A 25,196-nucleotide genomic window follows, 5' to 3' on the forward strand; every position below is an offset into this window, starting at 1 on the left:
AGAGGACAATCGTGAGAGTTTTATCCATTATCGAATGGCTTTAGCTTCCACACCAAGTGTGTGCTCTGCCAACCACACACACCTCAAAGCCCGGGGTGCAGAGCTGCAGAAATGTCTTCAGAATGATGGGATCTTAAAAAATGTTTAATAAACATGTATTGCACTTTTGTGTAGTTAAAAAGCACAGACTACAGAGGAGTGAGTGATGGAGTCCAAGCCTTTGATGAAACACTTAGGAATCATGGTGGGAGACTTTGGAAGTAAATGTTGCTTGACTTCTGCAGAATAAACACTTTTCTAGGAAGTTCGAAGCAGTATAATGATATTATATCATAAAGGTTTTGTTTAATTAGGTGTAGCCAGCAGTTACCTGCAAGAATTTTATCTGGTGATATTTTAGAGATAACTAATTAGAAATTTCTTGAGAACATTTAGAGCTTTCTTGGGTTTTCCACTTTGGGCTCTGAGTCTGCTGCACTTCGTAATGAATGAAGTGGTTTCTTGGTTAATGGACTGAGGTTTATCTAATGTGTCATTGCTTAAAGAATTAAAGTTGTTGAACATTTAGAAAAGTTACTACTAAGCTTGGAACAGAGTTGGGTTCTTTTAAAGTGCTGAAACAAAGCCCCAGTTGTGATTTGGCATCAATGAATAGTTTGAGTTGAGTAATTTTTGTTTGAATTTACAAGAAACTTTAATGACAGACTCTAATGCTGAGTTTGTCTTTTCAGGATGCAGCTGTGTATGTTTCCTTTCACCCACTCAGCACTAGATGAAAGATGAAATGCCCTATTCATGAAAAAGCACTTACATGGTACTTATGTACAGATGAGATACGTTTTTCCATCCATTTCAATATATGTCTCACAGAGAAGGCACCATATATGAGTCACAACAAAAAGAATTCAGATGACTCTGTTAAGATAGTAAAGTTTATAGAGAAAATTCAGCTTGGGGGTGGAGGAAAATCCCTTCTCAGCCACTAAAAATCAAATGAGCAGCTGCGAGCATTTACGTTGCTCTAGAATTGCCATAACTGTATTGTGTTTAAAGCAAAGTTAAGCCTCACATAGAATGGGTCCCCTTTCAGAAAAACTGCTTATATATGAAGTGTGAAGGTGTATCAGATGAATTCTAGTAGATACCACTTGGTTGCATTATTGCATGCAAAACCATTTTACCACAGCATGAGATAAACAGGCACTGAAGGCATTAAGTGATACAAATTCTGTTTATTCCACACAATGTTATTCATCCCTCAAAAGCAGCCTTAAATTAGCAGCTGATCTCTCACAACCCACAGGATTTAGCAATTTGTGCTGCATACCCCTTGCAAAGTGGCAGAAAGTATTAGAGATCAGATGGTGGATGGAATATGTTCCTTGCTTTAAATCAACCTGAGGTAGCAGCTGCTAAAATCAAGGGAAATCAAATGAGTAAAAGGAACGAGATGGCAATCAGAGTAACTCATAACTGTGAGTTATAACCCACTATTTTGCAGCATGTCAAGGCTGAAAATGCTTGGCAGGACGTTGGAAATATGCTCAGAACGTTTTTCCCCCACGTGCTGGTTCTGGACCAGTAATCAATGCAAGAGACAAAGATCTGGGCTTAAAATAACCCTTCAGCACTGACAGATCCCTTCCTGCAAATCCAACTGTGCTGCACCAGCTCTCCTCCTCTCCCTTGGGTAAGAGTCAGCTGCCACACTGACCGTGAAGGTTTATTTTCTTTTGCACAGTGAAGAGATTCCACTATCCCAGGTTGCTCCAAGCCCCGTCCAACCTGGCCCTGAACACTTCCAGGGATGGGGAATCCACAAGTTTTTCTGGTGTTCAGGTAGAGTGATGGAATCACTGTGCTGTGCTCACCTAACTGGGCTCTGCATCCAGGGAAACCCTCATGTCTCTGTGGAGTAAGCTGCTCCAGAAGAGCTGTTTGAGTAAATCGCAGCAATATCTTTCCAGAGAGTCAATGAAGCAGCTTTGGGAGCCTGACATTAAACAGGATTCACAGGAAGAAACAGGTAACTACAAAACAGCTGGGTCTGAGATGTCAGCTCTGTCAATACCAGACCAATTCTTTGCCTTGGGTGTTTTCTCAAGATAAACACTTATTTATTTCTGATTACAGCCTGACTGCAGGGCGTATGAGAGCTGTATTTAGAGATGATATTTTTTTCCCTCTTGCCAGCCCCCAAACCTCTTCAGTTTGTTTGATAAAAATAACTGCAGTGAAAGAGCTTCATAACAGATTCAGCCTTCGTGCTCTGTGGTTCCCTGTTGCACTCGCACTCAGAACAGGAATTTGGCTGATTTGTGGGATGAGAGTGGGATGTATTCCTTGAAAGAGCAGGCAGGTAAGAATTTCTATTATTGTAAATTATCGTGAGGTCCTGTGTTGGAAATGAAACTTCAGCAGCTGCTTGGTCTTATTAAAAATGCAATGCAAACATTTATGGCAAGACCAGCCTTATCACATTCACTTTCTGCAGCTGAAGTTGTATTTCAGGTGATCCCTGTGCCTTCCCAGAGAGCTCTTAGCCTATTTTTTCCCATATAACAAAAGAAAGTACACAGGGCAAATTTAGACTGAACAATTCTCACGGATGTGAAATCATTGCATGAATTGTTTGACCTTCAGTCTTTATCTAATTTTGGCATTGGTGTCTCTCTGGACATTTAAGTACTGGACTCTGGACATTAAGTACATTAAGAAAAGGTGCACTTTTTCTTAGGAAGTGGTAAAAATTAACTCCCAATGGCATCAGTACTTTATTCTGGCTCTTGGTGAATGGATAATTTTAATGAGGGACTGGCTGGTTTTTGTTAAATAGGTGCAATTTCTGGTTGTGTTCTGAATGTCAGAACTTTCTAATCTGGCTCCAGATTTTTTGGGAAAGGAATCTGTGAGCCCCACAGGATGGATGCATTGGTTTATCCTTGGTTCCATGGAAGGACCCCAGGACCATGTGGGGTCTATTCGGAGGTTGCTCACAGTTACTATGAGGATTGAAAATAAAGATACTAAACTTCAACCATGCAGAATGATTTCTGAAAGTGGATTAAAGTGGCTTTTTTTGTGAGAAGAAATGCACTGGAGTAATTTATGTAAAGACACAGTTTTTTTGTACAGTGTGCAACTCTTTCATATTCAATATAAACCTGTCAGTGATTCTGTAGCAAGGCACTATGTGAGATGAATAGGAACTAAGGGAAGGGAAAAGATGAATTGCTGGAGCTTTTGCACTTCGTAGGCAGCAAGTTTTGATCAGGAGTTGAGAAGCCAGTGTGCACTGCAGGCAAAATTCTGCTCCAAACATCCACAGAAATGTACGAAAACAGCACTCTGCTCCATGTTTGTACAGAGGGAGGATTTAAACACATTGATGGGAGCTCTGCCCTGACACGGGAGCTCTGCCCTGACACAGGAGCTCCAGGCGTGTGCTGCCACAGGTTGGGTGGCTGCTGGTGCTGCTTTTTTTCTTCCAGGGTTTTTAGACCTGTATTTCTGGAGAAATTGCTGACTTTTGGTTCTATTTTACTTTCCTGCCTGCAATTTTTATCCTGCAAGTAGCCCAAAAAGTAAGATTTTTGATTTAGACTGATTTAAATCAGATAGAATAGAAAGAAGGAACACTGAAGTCATTAAATATAATTGGTGGGTAGGTTTATTCCCTGCTGAAAAATGCTTTAATTTAAAAATGGGTAATACTGAATTTTTTATATTTTCACATTCTCGAGGCAGACCAAACAACAACACATCAGAACATGTGGCTGTGGCATTTTAGGAGTGCAAGGAACTGGACCTCGGAAATTTCCAGGAACTTGCACAAGACTTTAGGTGCAATAGTGCATTTCTGGGGAAGGACATGACCCTGCTGTCACTGATCCAGGTCAGGGAGCTCCCTTTCCCAATCCCCACTCTTTTTTCCTTGCTTCCAAGGATCTGTTTATTCAGGCAGTGTTTGTGCCCTAACTGTGTGGTGATTCAAGCTCAGTAACTATTTCCTGAGCATCGCAGCCCAAATAATAGAAGTCATCCTTATGTGATTGAAATGACTAGTTATGCTGATTTTAGGGGACTTTGCTGATTTTTTTTTTTTTTTTTTTTTTTTTTTTTTTTTTTGCAAATGGAGCAAAGAATTTGTTCAATTCTCGCTTTTTCTTGCATTTTATTTGGATGTGTACGGATGCGGAAGGAGCAGATTGTGTTTGGATTAGATTCTGAGAAAGGAACCAGCTGGGTTATGGAAGAAACCATGGTTGTTTTTTAGGTGGGATTGCTGATTCAGTGGTGATTCAGGAGGTTTTCTTTGGCTTTAAAAGGCCATGAAAAGCATTCTTGAAAGAAAATTTTAGACTTGAACGAGTGCTCAGCTGTCGTTCAACAGGTTGATGTGCAACCATGGTCTGTGGCCACCTGCTCTTGCTTTTAGGATGTACCTGTTTTCCAATTGATTGCCTCGGAAATGATTCCATGGGTTTATACAGCATCTTGGGAGTTGCATTTATTGATGATTCTTTCAAAATTAGGGGGTTTAAGTAACTAAAGGAGCTTTACATAACTTCAGTCTGCAGGAGGTTGCTGAGCTTTGTAATGAGGCCTGTGGCTTTTCTAAATCACTGCAATTGCTTTTTGCTTGTTTTTGTTGTTTTGTTTTGGTTTTTTTTTCCCTTTTTTGTTTGCCAGAAGTTTTCAGAGCTCAGTGATTCATGATCCTCTTTTTATTGACATATCATCTTTCTGGCATCTTTCAGATTTCTCTGCGGTAAATAGAAGTGAGTTCAGGCAAAGTTTATTTCCAAAAATGTAAACTTGAGGAGCCAAATATGTCCAATAAGCAGGAAAGAGAAAATCTACAATTATTTCTCTCCTTTCCTTACATAATGTTCTTTCTTTTTTAATTTAGCTTAGATTTTATTCCTTCTACTGGGCTATTTTTTATTGAAATGGTACAACCTGCCCACTCACAGGATGAACTTCCTCCTGCTCTACAAGTACTCCACTACCCTTGTACAAATACTTCAGGTTGTTTGTGTGCTGCCTGTAGTCTGCTTCAATTCTAACCATTTCCAGCAAGCTTGATAGCTAAAAAATATCTGTAATTGTCAGGTTTTTTGTGTCCAGAGGTCATATCCTGCTTGGGGTGAAGAATTGCTGTTGTACATGGACAGTGTTGTACTGAGTGATGGAGGAATGGAAAAGGAATTACATGATTGTGCTGCATTGCTACTAAATGTTGTTGGGTTTTTTCTTTCCATATGAAAATGTAACGAGGATTTCACTCCACCAGCCTCACTTCGCCCTTTCATGTTTCCATTCCTCTTGATGTGAGTCATGGAAAGTTTATCGTGGTAGGACTGTGGGCAGCCTTTCACTTCCAGAGCTGCATCTCTGACTAATGACAGCCTTGTCTTCACAGGAGCTTTCCAGAGGGAAACGTTTCCACAGGGAGGTTCATTTCTGGAGTGTTCAGGAGGGCGTGGGATCAGCTTTGCTCTGAGATTTCAAAAAACATTAGCAGTGCAAACTGAGACTTTGATTTAAACAAACCTTCCTGATTTGGCAGGGAAGGCACTTAGGCAGAAGGAATATTTATCCAGATTAGTGGAAACAATTAGGAGACTATGGACAGAATAACATAGCTGTAAGAATGGCATTAGATAAATTAGGAGCAATGTGATGTTCCTGGCCAGATGATTCAGCAGTATTATCTTTTGCCTAATCTTTTGTTTGGGTTTTTTTTGGATAAAAGTGTTTATCCTTAATTTTATCTGTAGCTTTTTAAGCATCTGTAGGTTTTTAAGTAGGCTTCATCCTATCTAATCTGAGAGCTGGTGGATTATTTTCTCACTTGCCTTACACATCCATAGTTTAGGTTGTGAGCTGCCCATCAGGACTGATTCACCTGAAATTTTCAATTATATTGTGTGAAGGGAGGAAAAAAACTGCTGTAGCTCCACTGACTACATAATATAAATTCAGAGGAGCATTTATACCCCAGGATGAGAAATGTCTTCCTGGTGTACCTGAAATGTGTTTATAAGAGGTTAACAGCCACCTTTTCATGTGGTGGGAGGAGAAGCTGACTGTGATTAGAAGTAACGAGGCTACGGAAAAATGTAATGATTTATCTTTATTTTAAAGAGTTTTGAAAGAAAGGAAAGCACATTAAATATTCAGGAACTGGTGTCCTGGAAAACGGGTCATACACATAGGTATAGATACGTGTAAAATCTGTTCAATCTGTTTTATCTTATTCACAGAGGAGAATTTTAGCTATGTGACTGAGCATATGAAAGTAATTGCTTTTTAAAGTCTGTTGGTCTCTTCTCCCAAGGGACAAGCATTAGGACAAGAGGAAATGGCCTCAAGTTGCAGCAGTGGAGGTTTAGGTCGGATATTAGAGAAAATTTCTTCATCCAAAGTGTTGTTGAGCACTGGAACTGCCCAAGGCAGTGATGAAGTCACCGTCACTGGAGGGATTTAAGAGCTATGTGGATGTGGCACTTGGGGACATGAGGCAGTGGTGGCCTTGGCAGTGCCCAGTTAATGCTTGGCCTTGATGATCTTGGAGAGCTTTTCCAACCTCAGTAATTCCATGATTCCGAGATCCTGTAGCCATTTTGGTTGCAGTCTTCCCTTACAATCTTTAAAGAGAAAGGGGAGGAAATTTTATGAAATATTTATTTAATAGGAATAATACAGAATTTCAGATGTTTTCTATACAGTTAACAAAACCCATGTGGATGATGAAAAATCTCACATGTTTTCTTTCAAGAGGAATGCCTCTTTTCACCCTATGTATGAGATGAGTAGGGCCTGGTGGGTGCTGTATTTTCAGTGCTTTGGTGTGAGGTTTTGTGGTTTGCTTTTGCTGTTTGCTCTCGTGTTTCCTGCCCAGTGGTACCTGCCAGCCTCCTCTCCTGCATCCTGAGCCCCCAACAGCCCCTCCTCTCATGGAATGCAGGAATTGCTCAGGGAAACTGCCATTAAACGGTCTCACCTGTTTGCTATTAAGTTCTGTTTCATATAAATACCTTTGTTAGCTTGAGCCTGCTTGAGTTTGGAGCAAAGTCCCCCCTGGCTTCAGTGGGAATAAATTGAAATCTAGGAGAGCTTTTCCTTTTTTCCCCCCATTCCACTGTGTGTCATCTTGTATATCCATATTTCCTCCTTAGGCTATTCCCAGAGATCCTGGTTTTTATGAGGAGGGCTGCTTTTGGCCAAGGAGCTTGCAAAGGTTGCTGTTGATTTCTGCTCTGTGGTTAGGGCTGGCACGCATTAATGTACAGCAGACAAATGCAGTATAGACGTGATCATAAATAATTCACCCTTCCCTTCAACAAGGGGAAATTACATGCTACATTATTCAATATACAAAGACACTGCTTGTTGTGTAAAGAGAGTAATTTTCTGCCAGTGAGCAGCCAGCAGCTTTGCAGCTAAAATATAAGGAGACACACATGGTTTATTACCAGCTCAAGCCTCATAACCTTCCCTCTGCCTGCAATCCACATCCTTCTGCTCTCAGGAGTAGAATACAAAGAGGTGACGTGTGCTGGTGGCTGTGGTTGTGGCTGCTGGGAGTGTTGGATGGAAGGAACAAAAACAGGGCACTGTGGATGTCTTGATTTCATGGGGTGAAGGAGGGAAGTGAGGGCTGGGGGAAGATCCTGCCCCTCTGCTGGGCATCCTTCATGCCATGCTAAATTCTTAGGGAATGAACTTCTATCAAAAACTGCTTGGGAAAGAGAAGGGGGTGGCACTAGGGAATTAGATCCTTTTATATGTTTGTTACAATTCACTTTTTTATTTCATGAACGTGACAGTGGAAAATAATGTAAAATGGTGTGTTGGCAAGTAGCAGTTACTAAAAAAAAAAAAAAAAGAGATCAATGTCTCTATTCTATTAGCTGAGTGATCTGTCATTGTCCTGTGATAGGTCATCAAACTGATCAGCTAATTAAGCAGCTTGATGCAGTGCTTGTGCATGAGCTGGCAGAGTTATGGTTGCTGGTGGAACTTTAAATTTCCCCTCATGACTGGTGTGATTAATATCTCAGTTTTACTGTAGCCTAAACATGTTTCTATTTCCCCCCCCTTGTATCAGCTTCCTGATAAACCATTTTCTTCACCTGCCAAAGATGTAGTTAACATGGTTTTTCCTTGGCTTTGTCATATTTGTAGCAGATTTTCATGAGAAGTGTCTGCAGCTGGGAAGGGTTCAATAAATTCCAGTCCATTTTTTAACACACAAATGGACATAGAAGATTATGTGGTTTTTCTAAGGTCCTGTGGTCTGCATTAATTAATGTATTTCTGATTGCTCTTTTTAAAAATTTGAGAATTGATGTCAAATGCACAAACCTGGAATTGATCCCATAAGGTTATCTCAGATAAATTGTTCAGTCAGTGCCACTGAGCAGGTTGCAGATCCCTGTTAGAAGAGGACTGGAAGATAAATTGGATTTTTAATTTATTTTAAATAGCCACTGCATAGGGATTGGTCTATGAAAATAAACAGCAAGAAGCTGGAGAGCAGAGATCTGAGAGGGTACTGAGGTGGATGTCAAATAAGAGGAGTTCAGGGTAGATAAAAATCACATAAAAATCAATCTGTAGAACATGATAAATGTAATTGAAGAGATGCTGTGGGGTGGGATTTGGTTACCAGATCTTTTCTAGGTACTGCTTTAACCTGTAGCCTCTTCTTTGTGCTTCTTTTTTCAAAGGGGCTTTTTTCACCTTCCTCTTTTATCTTTTGTGATGAAGGCCCTCATCGCCATTTTTTTTTTTTTTTTTTTTTTTTTTGTGGTTTTTTTTTGTTTGTTTTGCTTTGGTTTTTTTTGGGGGGTGGGGTTTTTTTTGGTTTTTTGGGTTTTTTTTGGGGTTTTTTTTTGGTTTTTTTTTTGGTTTTTTTTTTTGTTTGTTTGTTTGGTTTTTTTTTTTTTTTTTTGTTGTTTTTTTTTTTTGTGCTGTCTCTGTTTTCATGACTTCCTCCACTGGATGTGGATGCTGCCTGAATCTGCCCTGACACTGACTCTTGTCTCTGGCCTCCTTTGTTTCCTCTTTGAAAATGTTTGATCAGGGTCTTATTTCTGCCTGAAATATTTACTTGGGAAGTGGAAACTTCTCTCTTCCTCTCAAGACTTCCCTTTCTTGTCCTTCTTCTCACCACCATTGGTGGTGTTTGGACAACCATCAAGGTCTTTCCAACCTTGGCTCCTTTCCATAGTTCCTCTTTTGATTTTGGATGTTTACTGGGGGGATGTTTTACACTTAAGAAAGCATAAACTTTCTAGGTTTAAAAAGACCCATATGAATCTGATTTAATATCTCTAATTGTTCAAACTTCTGTCAAAGTCATCACAGCTTTGCTCCTTTGGAGAAGTTTTCAAGACTGGTCTCTTTGAGAAGTCTTGCACTGATTTCTTTCCCTTTGGTTTAAATATAGTCAGTAATGATTATGCTGTGATTTCTGTCTGCCTCATCTGGCTTAGAGAATAAACTCATTAAGGAAATGAACTTTTTCAGGGTGGAAGGAAAGTATTTTGCAAATACTTTTGTTCAATATTTATCTAATTATTCTTGAGTCCCTGAGACACAGCCTACTTGCTCTGATTGCAGAAATCCTCCAATATGTGACAGTGTTCAGTGGGAGAAACATCAGAATACAAATAACTTCTACAAAAGCACTTTGTCTCACACAAAAATGCAGCCAGAAGGATGATGATAAATGTGGGATCTGAACTGACTGCCCCATTTGATTAGGACAATTTTGTAGGAATGAACCAGGAGTTATTATCTAGAATTATAGCAGTATTGCTGCATTAAAAATAGGTGTTGATAGAGCTAAAGGCAAAACAGTTAAATTGTGGGACTCATAATAGTAATGATTATACTTCTCTGATTTGGTGAGTAATAAGAGGACCCATCATTTTGTCCAGAAACCTGAGATCCTGTCATTAGCCTTTTCCTTGTGTCTGTTTTTTAATCCCTTCACTTTGCTCAATGTTTTACTGATGGCTTTTAATTTTTTTTTTTTTTTTTTTTTTTTTTTTTTTTTTGTTGGGTTTTTTATCTCCCATGTTTGAAAGGAGACTGTTACTTTATCCCTGCCTCAAACAGGGTCCTACCCCATTCAGGACTGTTCATTTAAGGTCCTCAGGAGCAGATAGAGTGTAATTATTTAAACCTGTGTCACTGGATACTGTCCAGAAATGCTCCCATATTTCAAAAGCAGATTAAGATCTGTTGGGTGGGTTAGTGAGTCGTGTAGAGTTACCTGTAGTAGCAACCAGTCACTGATGTGAGCAGATGGGTGATGGAAAATCAGGGGCAGCTCGCTGTGAACCTGGAGCCAAATGTTCCCTGGGTTTAATATCCTGAGTGCTGTAATTAACAGACTTGGCAAACAGCAGGCATCTTTCAAACAGAAATCTGAAATGACTGGTGGTAGGTTGTGCTTTGCTATGGCTGTGCATGATGTGGATATGATGTCTGGGTGTGTATAAATATCTGGCTTTTTTTCTCTAGGTTGGACAATGCATCTCTTTGGAACCGCCTCTGGGAAGATGAAGCTTCCAGCAGCAGCAGTGCAGTTTGGAGCCTGCTTGTTTTAAGGGAACCTGGAAATTTCTACCCATATTTGCCCATTCCAGCATAAAGCAGAGGAAAATGAGTTACTTTTATTTTTTGCATATTTTCACACTACATAACAATTTTTTTTCCTTCTCATTTTGTTCAATGGGAAAAACTTGAGCCAGTTTTGTAGCTGATCCTTACTTCGCCACATTCCTCTTACTGAGCCAAATTCTTGGGAGCCACATCCAGAGTACATTTATTTTTGTGTGTTGGTGGTAGCTGGGGCTTCTTTTTCTTTCTGTGACACATGTCACTTTTTATTCTGTTTTGAACCTGTCCTTTTGCATTGCTGAGTAGTTGTAGAACCACTCCAGGAACACAATAATTTCAGACTTGCAGAAGATGACTCATATGCTTCAGAAACTTTTTTATGGCTGTGCTTGGCTCATTAATGTAGGAGTTTAACGGTAGTAATATGAGGTATTGCATTAATTGCTGCATACATTTATTACCAAATGACTTGCACAGACAGTGTTTCACATGCCGTGGACCTGATCACAATAACCAGAAGTGTCCTGTGTGCAGAGGAGAAAATAAAATCCCGTTGTACACCGACAGCAAGCAGATGAAGTGGCTCGCGGTTCTGGAAGTGAGGACTGATCACTGTGAGAGCTGGAATGGGTTTTTCTGCCTGAGGAAGGGGAAGCTCTGCAGTTTGATGTTTGGGTTGATCATAATGACTCTGGTGATGGTATCCTACATACTGACTGGAGCCAAGCATGGCCTGCTGCTGATCCCATCTCCCTTCCATTACGGAGCTTTTGCTAGCAATCCCAGCTTAATGGACAATGAAAGCCTTAGTGACATGAAAGACTATTACCAGCCTTCAAAAATGAATATTTCATATGTAAAGGATTATCCAAGCATTAAATTAATTATTGACACCATTACTTCAAAGATAGAGTTTATAACGAGGCAGCGCCCTGATTTAGAAGAGCTGAGAAAGCAAGAGCCACATGTAAGTATAAATTGAGGCGTGTCTTAAGCTGCTTTTTACGTCCTTATTTCAAGGCTTTTGGATCAATCTTTTGCCTAGATATAAAAAAGTGCAACTGCTCGATGTTCATGCAGTGATTTACACCATCTAGAGTCTCCTGATTCGTAGCAGCTGAGAAGTTGATATTGTAGATCACATCCCTCTGAGTCACGGGCAGGATGGATGGGTTCTATAAATGGTCTTGACACCTGAAGCAAAAAATCAGGCAGTCTTCTGATAGCTATACAATGTCACTGAACTTTCACCTTCTCTCATGCAAAATCATTGTGACTTACATTTACCTGTCACCTGAAATGATAAATAAGAAACGAGCCTTTCTAATAACTGCTTGCCAGGGTGTCTTCCTGAAAAATCATTGCAAACCTTGTATTTCAGAGTTAAAAACTGGAAGGTAATTTGATTTGAGTATTGAGCATCTCACTTTAAAAATCAGTTCCTGGGATTACAGAGGAGTTGGGGTGATTATTGAGGCCCTTTCTGGCCTTAAAATAAAAGGATTTCTAAATACTTGTCTCCCAGCCCAGTGGGTTGCACAGGATTTGGTTATGGTGCCATCAGAAGGAATAAATGGGGCCAACTTTGTAGGTAGAAATATCCAGGTAGTGTTTCTGTTCTCTCACCGTGCTAAGTAAGAAAAGTGCTAAGTAAGAAAAGTTGATTGCTTGCTGCCTTGACTGAAACTGTTGTTCTTTATGTTGCAGATGTTTTCGGTAATTCCTAACAAATTCCTTCCAAACAGCAAGAACCCTTGTTGGTACGAAGAGTACCGCGGGAACACAACCACGGATCCCTACGCCACCAACTCCTACGCACTGTACTCCAAGCGCTTTCGGATCATCTTTGATTACCTCAGGAAGGTATTTTGGAACCACTTGTACCACTACAAGGACAAGCACTACCGCCTGCGCTGCCTGCCGCACTTCTACATCATCGGGCAGCCCAAGTGCGGCACCACGGACCTGTACGACCGCCTCCGGCTGCACCCCGACGTTCGCTTCTCGGCCATCAAGGAGCCCCACTGGTGGACCAGGAAACGCTTTGGTGAGTCAAAATGTCCTTTGCTAGGCAAGTTGTCCCCTCTTAAAATTTTGTAAGTATTTGGGATGAATTTGCTTTGTATTGGCTTGCCTAGAAACTGTCGCACTATGACACAAAATAACTCATGCACTCACACTAAGATCAAAAGAGCAAAAGGAAGTAACTTTTGTTTCTGACTTTGCAATATATAGAATTCCAGAAGTGACAGTGGATTGGAGGACGAAATTGCTACCTCTCCAACCAGACCGGTTAAAGCAACAGTCTATTAATTCTCTCTTCCCACAAAGAAGAATGCAAAATAATCATTATTTACATGAATAGTGTGTGAAAACTCCAGTAGAAATATGTAAACACCAGAAGGCATAGAAAACTTTTAAAAGAACTTTAAAACTTTTAAAAGAACAGGGCGACAAGAAACCGCTGGAGTTGATGGTTTTGAGAAATCCAGGTGGTGGATGCTCAACCTGCTGTTGTTCAATGGTGTTTTGGGTTAAGGCTCTTGAGAAAATGCATTTCATTTGGTTTATTTGCCAAATTTCATTTGGTTTATTTGCAGCGGTTTGGAAAATCTAAGGGAAAACAAAAACAGTGCATAAAACCAACCTTATGAATTTATAAAAGCAAGAAGAGAAACTGTTAGGTTGTCATGGGGGAGTTGAAGAGCAGCAGTGATAGTTTTGTACTGCAAAATTCTGTAAAGCCTTTCTTGCATCAATAAATGATAGGTGGCTATTTAAAATTTCAGTCCTTATGGTTCAATAAATACAACTGTGGCAGGAACTTCATTAGTGCCACAGCTCTGGGCAACACTGATCAGTAGAGATGCTCTGCATGAGGAATCTCTCTCACTGAGGGCCCGGCACATATTTTTGATCCTTTTTCTTTTTCTTTCCTTTTTATCATTATTTCCATCTCTGAAGGCAGACTTAACTAGCTGGGGTTGTGGCCAACTGGAGCAAAAGGCATCCACCCCTCGTGATTGCACCTCCTAAGGGTGTCTTGAGGCAGTGGGGCTGAGCACAGAATTTCATCCATCTGAAGTGTTTTTCTCCTTCTTATCTCTCTCTGGATGCTGAAGAAGGTCTGTCTTGTGGTTAGAAATTAGATGAGCTGCAGAAGACCCATTTGAATTTCCTGACTGCTCACCTCTACATGTGGATGAGTTTTGTGCCCTCTGTATTCCACCCAGACACTGGATTTTCCTCTTCTTGGGCCTGGCTGTTAAGTGCTGGCATGCCCTCACTTTGTATGACTTTGGTATCAAAGATCAAGGACTTTTCACTGATTTTACTGTTTCCAACAGGAAGATTCTGTTTATTTTATTGACTTCTTAATTTCTGTTTCTCATTTGCTCTTGCTTTATGGCAACAGACACAGACTTTGGAACAGAAAAAACTGGCACTGGAGTGTAGATGAGGACTTTGATCACTACTTTCTTTTGGTGCTTTTCTAAGCTTCCTTGGAATGGGAAAATACTGAATTTCTGTGGCTAAAGGCAAGAAAGGACACTTTCTGAGGCATTGGGACACTGGCAGTGCTACTTATTTCTCCTACATGTGGTCTTGTTATTTCCATCTTGTTTCCCTTTGCCCTGGATCCCAGAAGAACCTTTGAGCTCCTGCAGACAGGATTTTGTTCCTTGCTTCTTGGTGAGGAGCTCTCAGCCACAGAGATGGGAATTCATAATTTTGCCGTTAAATTTTCAGTTTTCTTCCTTTGGAAATGCCATAAGAAAGTTGCCAAAATAAATACTTTGGACATTTTCTAAATACTTTTTTTGTAAACTAAGATGTAAAGCCATGTGATGAAAATACAGCTTCTTTTTTTTTTGAGATAATTTAATCCTGTTTGAGAAACACTGGAGGCACCAGTGTGAATTGGGGAGTGAAAACAAGTCAAGCAAAGAGAAGCATCGTGGTGCTCCTTGAAGACCCATGAGAAGGGACTTGTTCATCACTTGTTCAGCAGCTGGCTGAAGATAAAACATGGGAATTATGGAATAGTTTGGGTCAGAAGAGACCTTTAAGTCCATTCAGTTCCAGCCCCTGCCATGGGCAAAGACACCCTCCACTATCCCAGGCTGCTCCAAGCCCCATCCAACCTGGCCTTGGGCACTCCCAGGGACCCAGGGACAGCCACAGCTTTTTCTCATGTTTAGATAAAGTCATCGAAAGAAGGGACTGTCAGCAAAATCTGTGGAGGATTTTGTGTTCTATGGTAGTGCTGGCAGAAAAGGCTGAACCCAATTGATACCTTTTAAACTACAATGTTTTACACCTCCACTTACATTAACTTCAACATAAATGTTTGGAATGAATTTTGGAGGAGGTAATGCACCCAGCCTCACTTCAGCAAGACCAGACTCACTAAAGCTCTGAACCTGACCTACCAAACAGGCAGAAGAATGTAAAAAATCAGGCTGGAGTGCATCTAGCTTGAGAACAAGGGTGAATTCCTATCTCTGTGCTGGCATTCACCAGCCCTCCACTTGCAGAGTCTTGTGGTCAGCCACTGGGGACCGAGTGCTGATCCTTGAAGAGAACATTCTTTGCATAATTCAGGTTTTTTTGAAGTTGTTTTGTAAAGCTGGAGAATGAGGAAACATTGCAGAGCTTGTGGTCTCATGGGAGAGGGATCTGTAGGGATGACCTTCTGCTCATCTCAGCTGTCTGCCACTGAGAATGAAAGGTCAAATTTATTCCTGGTGGCTCAGTCCTTTAATTCTGCCTTTAAAGTACATTACCTAATGGTTACTATTTAAAAATTAAGGAAAGAAAAACAGAGAATATGACAAACACACTCACAAGTGAAACTGAGACAGCCAGCAAGTGGCTATGACTCCTATGCTCCTGGCTATTAACTTGGTTTGGTTTCTAACACTTAAATTGGACAAGAAAGTCTCTTTGTTCAATGGCATCCTCTGATTCAGTGGATTTTTATGAGACTGACTAATTTCAGCTGAAGTTAAACAGCCCTCTGGGGAGGCCCCATTTTGCAAATCACTCCTTTCCCCTTCTGCTGGGATGGTTGATGCTCCACAGGACTTTGTCTCAGCTTGACTGTCTCTCTCTCCTGGCTCCTTGCCACTGTTTCTGTTCCCAGGAGTGGGGTGGCAACAAACCAAGGCTGTCTGTAGCACCACGCTTGCACTTTTTTCCCCCCTCAAAACAAGTCAAAATATGCTGTTGAACTTTCTTCTACCCTCATTAAATCCCACTTTCCTAAAGGGGAAAATCAGAGGCAATGGACAAAAGAACTCCCTTGCTGAGCTTTCCTCTCACATAATTGATAATTATTGGCCTTGTGGGAACAAGAAAGGGAGAGCTGAGAAGTTCTGTGTGGGGAGCATGTACAGCAAATGGAGAAGTGGGACTAAATTTGGAAACAGGAGTGGGAAAAGGAGTATAAAAATCACAGGATGCAGCTCAAGATGCAGAGAAACACAGGGGGAAGGTGATACTGAACTCACCCTGGAGTGTAGGGAAGAAGAGGAGAAAAATAAGATACTACTGTGGAGCTTTATTTGCATACCTGTGAAAGGAAAAAACCCATGAATGATTTCCCAGTGTGTGTTGATTTACATATTTGGCATCAGATCCTGTGCTCAATCTCAAAACAGTAAATCTAGTGGGAGTCCAATATTACTGCAATTTACATGGGTGCAAGTGGAAGTAGAATCTTATCTTCTATATTCCTTCCAAAAGCTAAATTTAGAAGACGATAAATCCAAGCTCATTCATGCAGGGACTACAAAACAGAGCACTTAAAATATGTGAATTTATGGTGTAATCATTCAGTATCTCAGATCTCAGCCACTTCATTATTGGCACTTTTGTCTGAGGGTTGCACTTGGTCGGTCTGATCTCGTGCTGATGTTGGCTGGCTCAGGGCCAACCACCTTGGTTTGCACCAGTGGTTAGTCTTGCCCTGTTGTTGTTATAATTGCTGATTTTAATTCTCTCTTTTTGGCTGTTTTTCCAGGAATCATCCGGCTGAGGGATGGATTTCACGACCGCTACCCGGTGGAAGATTACCTGGATCTGTTCGACCTGGCAGCACATCAGATCCAGAGTGTGCTGCAGAGCGATGCAGTGAAGGAGCATGGCAAGAGGAACAACATCATCATTGGTAGGGCAAAACCAGCCCCGAAATTCTCTCTAGCTCCACACTGGCAGTGCTCAGAGCTGAGGTGCCAGAGGGGGATTTCGTGGCTGGTTCTCAGCACAGAGCCCCCGATGTTGCTCTTCTCTGGTGTGCCTGGAAGCTCTTGGCTTTCTTTTCTTTCTTTCTTTGTTAAGAAGCTGTGACTATCTTCAGAAAATTCCTGAGCAAGCGCTGTATATCTGATGAGCATCAGCATTTAATTAATGTGGCTTTTTTTTTCCCAAGAATGAGAATGACCTTGGTGACTCGTTCAAACACAGTTTTCATTTTGTTTTCACAGAATCATTTAGGTTGGTAAAACCCTCTAAGATCATCGCGCCCATCCATTCCCCCAGCACTTCCAAGGTCACCACTAACTCATGTCCCCAAGTGCCACATCCACTTTAAGCACAATTATGAGGGGATTGCCTGCAGTGCTGGGATTGTGGCTTCACTTCCAAATGCTGGAGCAATGTCTGGGATAAATCAGTAACTGTGGTGGTGTGACACACATTGGGTGCTGCAGAAATCCTGGAGCTGGTGGGAGATGTGGGAGCAAAAGCTCCCAGTGGCTCTTAAGCTCCAACAGAAGGAATTGATATAATTAGTTGGAATTAAATTGCCTAATTACCACTAAGAATGGTCTAGCAGTGCTGTTTTATTGTACTTTATGGAAGTCCATGGTGAGCACAGGGCTCTAGGGAGGCATCCCTGGATTGCTTTCCATGGCACACAGTGGTCAATCCACCAGGCTCATCCACTCTTCTATGGCATACTGGTTTTCAGTGCCCATGAGGAACATCACAAACCTCTAAATTCTGCTTTTGCTGTCTGCTAAAACCAGAAAACTGAGGGGATGGAAATTTTACCAGTCTTATTTCCCAGGGAAACCAGACACATTCCATGCAAAAAGTAGTTGTGCAAGTGACAGTTCCTTGTCAAAAAGACTTTTCAAGTAGGCTTGAAGTCACAATTCTACAGAAAATAGAGACAAGATTTTACTGCCTGCCCTCAGAATTACTGGGGGTTTGGTCTCATAACAACCTGAAATTTTAACCTATTGCTGGCTGGGTGAGATAGTGATGATGCCTTGTGTTGGTTAAATCAGAGCCTTGTCTGAGTCACATTTGTTCAATACTTCCCCAGCCTCCATTTAAGTCCATCATTCACTTTATTAAACATTGCAACAGCGAGCAGCACTTGCAAGATGGGGTTCTTAAGAAATGTTGCCATCAAGGACATCTGCAGATTTTCCTGCTACTTATAATAATATCTCCTGTCCTTTGATGGGTGAAGTGCTTATACTAATTAAATTCACTAATCTAATTGGCAACGTACATCTTTGATTACCCACCTCCTGTTGAAGCTTTTTGTAGGGTTCACTTTGTGTTTCTTTTTCCTGTGGTCTCATTTCTTGTTTCATTAAGGTTCTGCTGGGTTTTCTTATTAAGTTTACAGGAAAAGTCTTGAATGATTATACTCATTAAGGCAGTCTTTTATGACCTTGGAAAAAAACAAAGCCATCTAGCCTAAAATGAATCTGTATGAATATCACGTTTTCTCATAATCTTCCTTTTCTTATTTCAGATGACTGTAAAGAAAAATCAAATTAAAACTGTAAATATTTCAGTAGTTCATCATGTTATATTATTTTGAAAAGTTAGGCTCCTTTGGATACTAAACCTAGTAGGTAATAACTACATTTTCCAAAAAAACACCCCAACATCTGTTTAGAGATGAACCCCAGAGGACAGGGCTGATCCAGCCTGAGGCATTCTGAACAGGATTTGTTTATGTGGAATCATTAATAAGATAAATTCAGAGGAATGACTTGTGAAAACACAATATGATGTTAATCCATTAATGACTGAATGAGGAGGTTATGCACCATTCTTTGGACAATTTAATAATTTATAAGACCTTTAAGTCCATAAGAAAAAAATAATTCAGTTGCACCGGTGTAATTAAACATAATTAACTGTTGGTGATTAATTTATCTCATATTTAGGATGGCTTGTTCTCTTGTTCTCTTTGCAGGTATTAAACCTGTATTATAAACCAAAAACAAACACTATCAAGTTGTCAGAAAAAATTTTTGTTTGCCTGTTTCAGGAAATTAAAATTATAAAAGTCAGCAGGGACCAGAATGATTATTTTATATATATATATAACTTTTTTTCCCCTCATTAAATTCGTGACAGTCAGCTTGTGGGAAGATTTGCCCTCTTGACCCCAGGTTTTGCTGAGCTGGAGCAGCACCTTTTAATGCTTTAGCATGATTTGGTTTTGTGCCTGTGATCTTGGGTTGGACTTGACAGTCTTGGAGGTCTTTTCCAACCTTTATGATTATGGGATTTTCCCTGACTTGTGTCCTGCCTGCAGCATTTGGGTGATGGAATTCACAGTTTCTATGGAATGTGGGCTCTGATGTTAGGAGAATCTGCCCATTTACGTGTAAATGCACTGGTTTTTTTGTTTTTTTTTTTTTTTTTTTTTTTTTGTTTTTGTTTTTTGTAGTTCACATTGCAGCAGGGTAGGGAGGTGTTTGCAGGTTTGGCCACACTGATTGGGATAAATCCAATAGAACACCCACAGTGATCACAGAACAGAGCAGAGAGCTGTGAAGGATGATCAGATCTAGTCCAGAGAGGAATAGGAGGCTCGATGAGGTCACAGACTTTAATTACCTTGCCATGATTGAGGCAAACATTTCTGAGGGAGCTGTTTCAGGCTGTGCTTGTCAGGGGGATGGAGCAGGGACTTCCCAAGGTCACCTCCATCCCTGGAGTGCCCTGTCCAGCAAATCCCTGCCTGCAGGTGCTCGTTCCCTTTGCGTTTCCCCACGTCCTGGTGGCTCAGGAGAGGTTTCTGTGGCAGGGCTGTCTCAGCTCCTGGCCTCTGTTTAATCCTTTGTGTTTCTGCCTCACCCAGCGTGGGAGCTGGGCTAATTGAGTTTTAATTGACAAGTGGAAGCCTGCTGGTGATTAGGCAGTGCTTTGGCTAATTAATTTAGAATGGAAGAGTGGAGCTGTTGTGGACACCCAGCTATAGCAAATGGACCTGATCTCCTCCTCCTGAAAAGAGGCAAAATGAACGTGACAGAAGATTAATGTGTTTTCTAACAACTCCCAGACTTTATTAATGAATCACATTATGTTCAGCTGAAGTTTGGAGCCAGTACCTTTCTCATGTTGTGTTTTGTCCATCTTTTTAAATCTTTATTGGGCTTTCCCGGCAGAGGAAGGAAGAAAAAATAGGGAAATAATGTACAAGTCCATAAGCCTACAACATTATTATTTTTTTAATCTCCTTCCTTTTGACTTGAAAAACCTCATTAGCAAGAATTAGCTTTCATTAGACTGTCAGAAAGTGTAAGTCCCCAAAAAGCTTCTGTACATGTTTTATTGAAAAGTACTGTACCACATAAATGCCAGGATTACTTAAAAAGACAGAGAAGGTTGCAAAATTCAAAACAACATCTCAGATCATTTATTTAGCAGCTGAACCATCATATATCTCATTCTGGCAGAGATTTTTACTGAATACATTTCTCCCTGTAGCACTGCATTCCTAGTGAGCTTCTTCAGACACTAAAGATACCAGAATCTGGTATTTTACCAAAGTGTGTTATTTATTCTATAAACCCTTTATCTAGTCATAAATAGTTGACTTGTTCTACATGAATAATTATATAAAAAATAATATTTCAAACCTTAATGACGCATCTCAGCTGCTTTTAAAATATTTCTTATATGCTCACTGATTCTCCTGATTATGTTTACCACACTGTTGATCAGCAGGGGCGATGGTTTCCACATTTTTCTGTGGGAAATTTTTACAATTTGTTAGCAAGCTGCTTCTCTGAGATTGGGAACATTAAGGCCAACCTGTGGCTGCTACAAAGAGCATTGCAAGGCTTCAGCAGGGATCAACTCCTGCCTCCTCAAGGCCAGGCTGGATGGAGTTTGGAGCCACCTGGCTTAGTGGAAGGGGTGGAAACAAGATGACCTTTAAGGTCCCTTCCAGCCCAGATCCTTCTGTGATTCCATGGTTCCTCACTGGAAAAGGTGCTAAAAGCCTGAGCAGTCCATTCCAGCCCAAATTAAATCTCTTTGCTTGTGTTAGCCACCAGCAGGAAGCGGTGTGGTCATGGAGAGCAACATTTCAGGTGGAATTGCATAAAACCTGCCTTAAGCATCCCAGCATTCCCAAAGGCACAGGACAGTGGGATTGCTGCAGCTCTGGGAGCTTTAGCCAGAGCAGTCTGCAAGAACTGAGGTGTGTTGAAATTCATGGAGTCAATTTTGATCTGCCTTATAGCACTTCAAAATTCAGCCAATTTCCACTCCAACATGAAGAATGGAATGAGTTACCAGCAGAGATGCTTTTCATTTCCAGGGGAGGCCAGTGCCTCGACAATGTGGGACAACAATGCCTGGGTTTTCTTCTATGACAACAGTACTGAAGGAGAACCTCCCTTCCTAATCCAGGATTTTATCCATGCCTTCCAACCAAATGCCAAACTTATCATCATGCTGAGGGACCCTGTTGAAAGGTGAGCAAGAGAACTTTTTTGTTATAATAATATTTTAAACTCTCACTCTGTTGGATGCAAGCAAATATTCACGTGGTGTTTGAGAGCTACTTGGTTGTGACAAGAGGAGTTTTATTCCGTGTATTTTGGCACAGGTAACAGTGATAATGTTTTAAGGAGAAGTATGTGAGTGTGAATGCCATGAGTGCCATACCTGGACTCCTGAGCTACTCTGAAAAAAAAGAATTTATAGGTTACCAAATGCAGTCTAATGCCATTACCTGAGCTAATATGCCTTGGTTCTCAGCAGGGCTCTTTAGACTATGAGGGCACTGCATCTCCAGATCTCAGCAGAAGTAGTCCTGGGAAATGTTTCATTTCATTTAAATTGTGAAATCTATGTTTTCATGGGGTTTGCAGTTCAAACTGATTAAATAATAATGATTAAGAAGGATTAAATAGCTCTGGAGTCAGCAAATGATACAATTTTTTAAAACTCTTTCAAGTGCTTGATGAGACAGTCGTGTAAAGTTTCACTGGGCATTTGTAGCTGGCACAGCCAGCAGCTACAGGAGCTCATCCTGCGTCTTCCTGACTTTGTTTGCAGAGGAAGGGCTTGGCTTTTCCCAAGGTATGGGCTGTTTTAAATGGCTGTGGAGAGTCAGGAATGTCGAGCTTTCCACTTGCATTTCACTTTTTTGCATTTCTCTCCAGTCTTCCTCCAGATTTCTGGGACATTTCTTCCCACTGTGTCCTCTGAAGCAGGATAATAATGATGGGGGTGATGGGGAGGGTGGAGGGGATGGAGGCAGAGGCCACAAGGATCAGACTGAGGGGATGTGAACTCCTTCTCACTGTATCTCCATAGGGATAGTCAGAATACTTGTGGCAGGGTCAGTGCTCAAGGGCAAAATGCCAGAAAAACTCAGAGAAGGAAGGAAGGGGATGAAGATGATGGTGAGCACGCAGGTGATGGTTTGGGATGCAGGTGATGGAGGGGATGCAGGCGATGGAGGGGATGCAGGTGATGGAGAGGATGAAGATGATGGTGGGAGATGCAGGTGATGGTGGAAGATGCAGGTGATGGTGGGGATGAAGATGGTGGTGGGGATGCAGATGATGGTGAGCATGCGGGTGATGGTGGGGATGAAGATGATGGTGGGGATGAAGATGATGGTGGGAGATGTAGGTGATGGTGGAAGATGCAGGTGATGGAGGGGATGAAGATGATGGTGGGAGTTGCAGGTGATGGTGGGGATGAAGACGGTGGTGGGGATGCAGATGATGGTGAGCATGCGGGTGATGGTGGGGATGAAGATGATGGTGGGAGATGCAGGTGATGGTTTGGGATGCAGGTGATGGAGGGGATGAAGATGATGGTGGGGATGAAGATGATGGTGAGGACCAGGCTCTGGTGGCTCTGGGAGAACAGCAGACCCGTGCTGGATGTGCAGGCAGCCTGTACCCACTGCCCAGCAGCATCCAGAGCTGGGGTGGTGCTCCCCAAGGAGCTTCCCTGCTGGCAGGACATGGCTGTGCTGAGAGCAGGACTGGGAGATGTTTCCCAGCTCCTGTGTCAGGAAATGCAGCTCTCAACATCAACGGCATCTCCTGACCCCAGGAGTTAACAGATGGTAATTTTATGCAAGAGAGTGGCTGGAGTGGCCTCCTCATGTAAATTGGTGACAAACTCCCTGATTGCTTTTACCATCCTTTCTAATGGAGGTGTAGCTCTTTGCCAGCTTTAGCAGGGGTCACAGAAAAAGTCAGCTTCATCTCCTTGACTGTGTTTATGACAAATTGGTTCATTTTTGTTTGCAATTCCCTGCGTTCCTGATGGCTCATCTGAGCTGCAGGAGCAAAAGCAGAATGGACAGCCCAGGCATCCATTGGTGGTGCCAGGCAGTGGGACAGGTTCCTTGGAGCAGCCAGGAGGGCAGGGGGCTGGGATGGGCTCTGATCTAACCTGCACAAAGTCTGGGCTAGCCCCAGCAGGGAATATTTGAATGACATCTCTTTTTGAGGTGGTTGTTGTCAACTGGTGTCATTATTTCATTGGAATGGACAGAGGTTGAAGGAAAGGACTTCAAGGAGCCAGAACAGCTGAAATCCTACTCAGCAAAGGCAGATGTCCACAGAATTAAAAACAGGTGGGAAAGAAAGAAAAAGAAAAATGGAAAGGAAATCTCAACTGCCCTGCAGAGGGAGAACTCGTCCTCAAGAACGTAGTTTTTCATAAAATGCCAACGAGTCTGAAAAATGATGCATTTCTTTTGATGGATGGTTAGAAATACCAAGCAGTCATATTAAACCTTTTTAATGACACTTCAGCCTGGCCCGTGCTGTACCTGATGCCTGCTGGCTGATTTTTCCCAGGAAGAAACCTTTCATCACTCAGTCCCAACATCCCTGGGACACATCCCTGATATCCACATTTCCTGCAAGCAGGAGATGCTGTTGTGTGTCTAATTTAAGTGAACTCAGCTGGCCTGGTCCTTCAGCTTTTCCTTTTCTTCTTTCTTTTAAAAGAAGATTCTTCAGAGAAGAATCTTCATTTGTTTCACATGGGAATTAAAATTCTATTCTTGCAAAAGACTGACATAAATAATGAGTGCTGAGGGGCTATTCCTGTGCTTAAGTGCTTTGCTGGATTTAGGCCTAAACTTTCCATAAGAGGTGTTTTTAAGTACCCATGGCAATCTAGGGAAGTTAAAGGGTAAATAAACTAAGTGCAATACAAAGGTTATTGCAGTAATAAGTGAAACCTAAATAGATGGGTGTTTTTATTTCTTAAACACCCATGGTTTTTTGAAAGAGGCTGAAAAATATGTAGGATTTCTTGAATTTTATCAAGAGAGGGGTACTATAGAGGCATCAAATCTATTCTGCAAACACACTTGGGGAAGTGACTCCTCAAGTGGTATTGTTGTGGTTCTGGTCATTCTAAGTCTAATTATGAATGGAAGTTAAAATACCATGTTCAAATCTAATATTTGTGATCCAGATGTAATATTTGTGTCATGTCTGGGTATTTCCTTTGTCTCTTTAAAACATATTTATGTGGCAAAAGCCTAATCAAGGTTTCAGGGCTTAATGCTAAAAATGATATTTTCCTTGTCTGTAGGTTCTGGGTTGTTTCACTGCATCACCCCCAAAAGAATTTGCATTTACATTATCTTTTTAAAGTGATTTAAAGTAATTGTAAAACTTGTGCTAAAAGTGTGCAATGAGGGGATAATACTTTGTAGCTTAGAGAAACTCCAGCCTCATCTTAAAAAAAAAAATAGAAAATCAACAGGTGCTGTAAATTGGAAGTTTTTGATCGAAAGTCAGCATAAGATTAGAGGTGAAGCTTCCTGTAAAAGGAATGGGAAATCTGGGCTCTTTCTAACTTGTCACTGTAGCCAACTTGGTAGAAATATAAAAATTACTCTTTCTAACCCACCTGAAGTTTCTAAAATCAGCTTTAAGCTTTAGAGACAAGAACTGTTCCTGTCCATGGAACACCAGGTGTAGAGGGGCAGCAACATCAGCTGAAACCAGTTCTGTTCACAGAGAACATGAATTTAAAATCTCAGTTTTGCCTTCAGGAGAAAACATTGGCTCACATGATTTCTAGGGTCAGGTCTCCAGGGATGCAGACCTTGAAAGTGGGGCTGCTGTTCAAAATCCCTTGGAGAGGGTTTTCCTGTGAGCTAAAACTCATTAAAATGAATGAAAAAATGCCACTGGGTGACAGGCTGTGGGTGGGATGCTGTTACACACATGTCCCCTTTCCCTGGGTTCCTGTAGCTGATTAGAATTGCCAAATCTGTTGTGTAAATAAATGTTCTT

General features: G+C 41.3%; 1 protein-coding gene across 1 annotated transcript in view; it reads left to right on the forward strand.

Moving 5' to 3' along the window:
* CHST15 (carbohydrate sulfotransferase 15) overlaps window positions 1-25,196 on the forward strand; it is a 46,428-nt gene that overhangs the window by 15,666 nt on the left and 5,566 nt on the right. Inside the window, exons 2-5 of the mRNA XM_053949573.1 lie at window positions 10,543-11,608; window positions 12,349-12,688; window positions 16,667-16,813; window positions 21,227-21,383. Coding sequence (XP_053805548.1) covers window positions 11,066-11,608; window positions 12,349-12,688; window positions 16,667-16,813; window positions 21,227-21,383 — 1,187 coding nt within the window. The 5' untranslated portion in view covers window positions 10,543-11,065. The remainder of the gene's footprint in view (window positions 1-10,542; window positions 11,609-12,348; window positions 12,689-16,666; window positions 16,814-21,226; window positions 21,384-25,196) is intronic.

Source organism: Vidua chalybeata, chromosome 8, assembly GCF_026979565.1.
Source record: "Vidua chalybeata isolate OUT-0048 chromosome 8, bVidCha1 merged haplotype, whole genome shotgun sequence".
Lineage (NCBI taxonomy): Eukaryota > Metazoa > Chordata > Aves > Passeriformes > Viduidae > Vidua > Vidua chalybeata.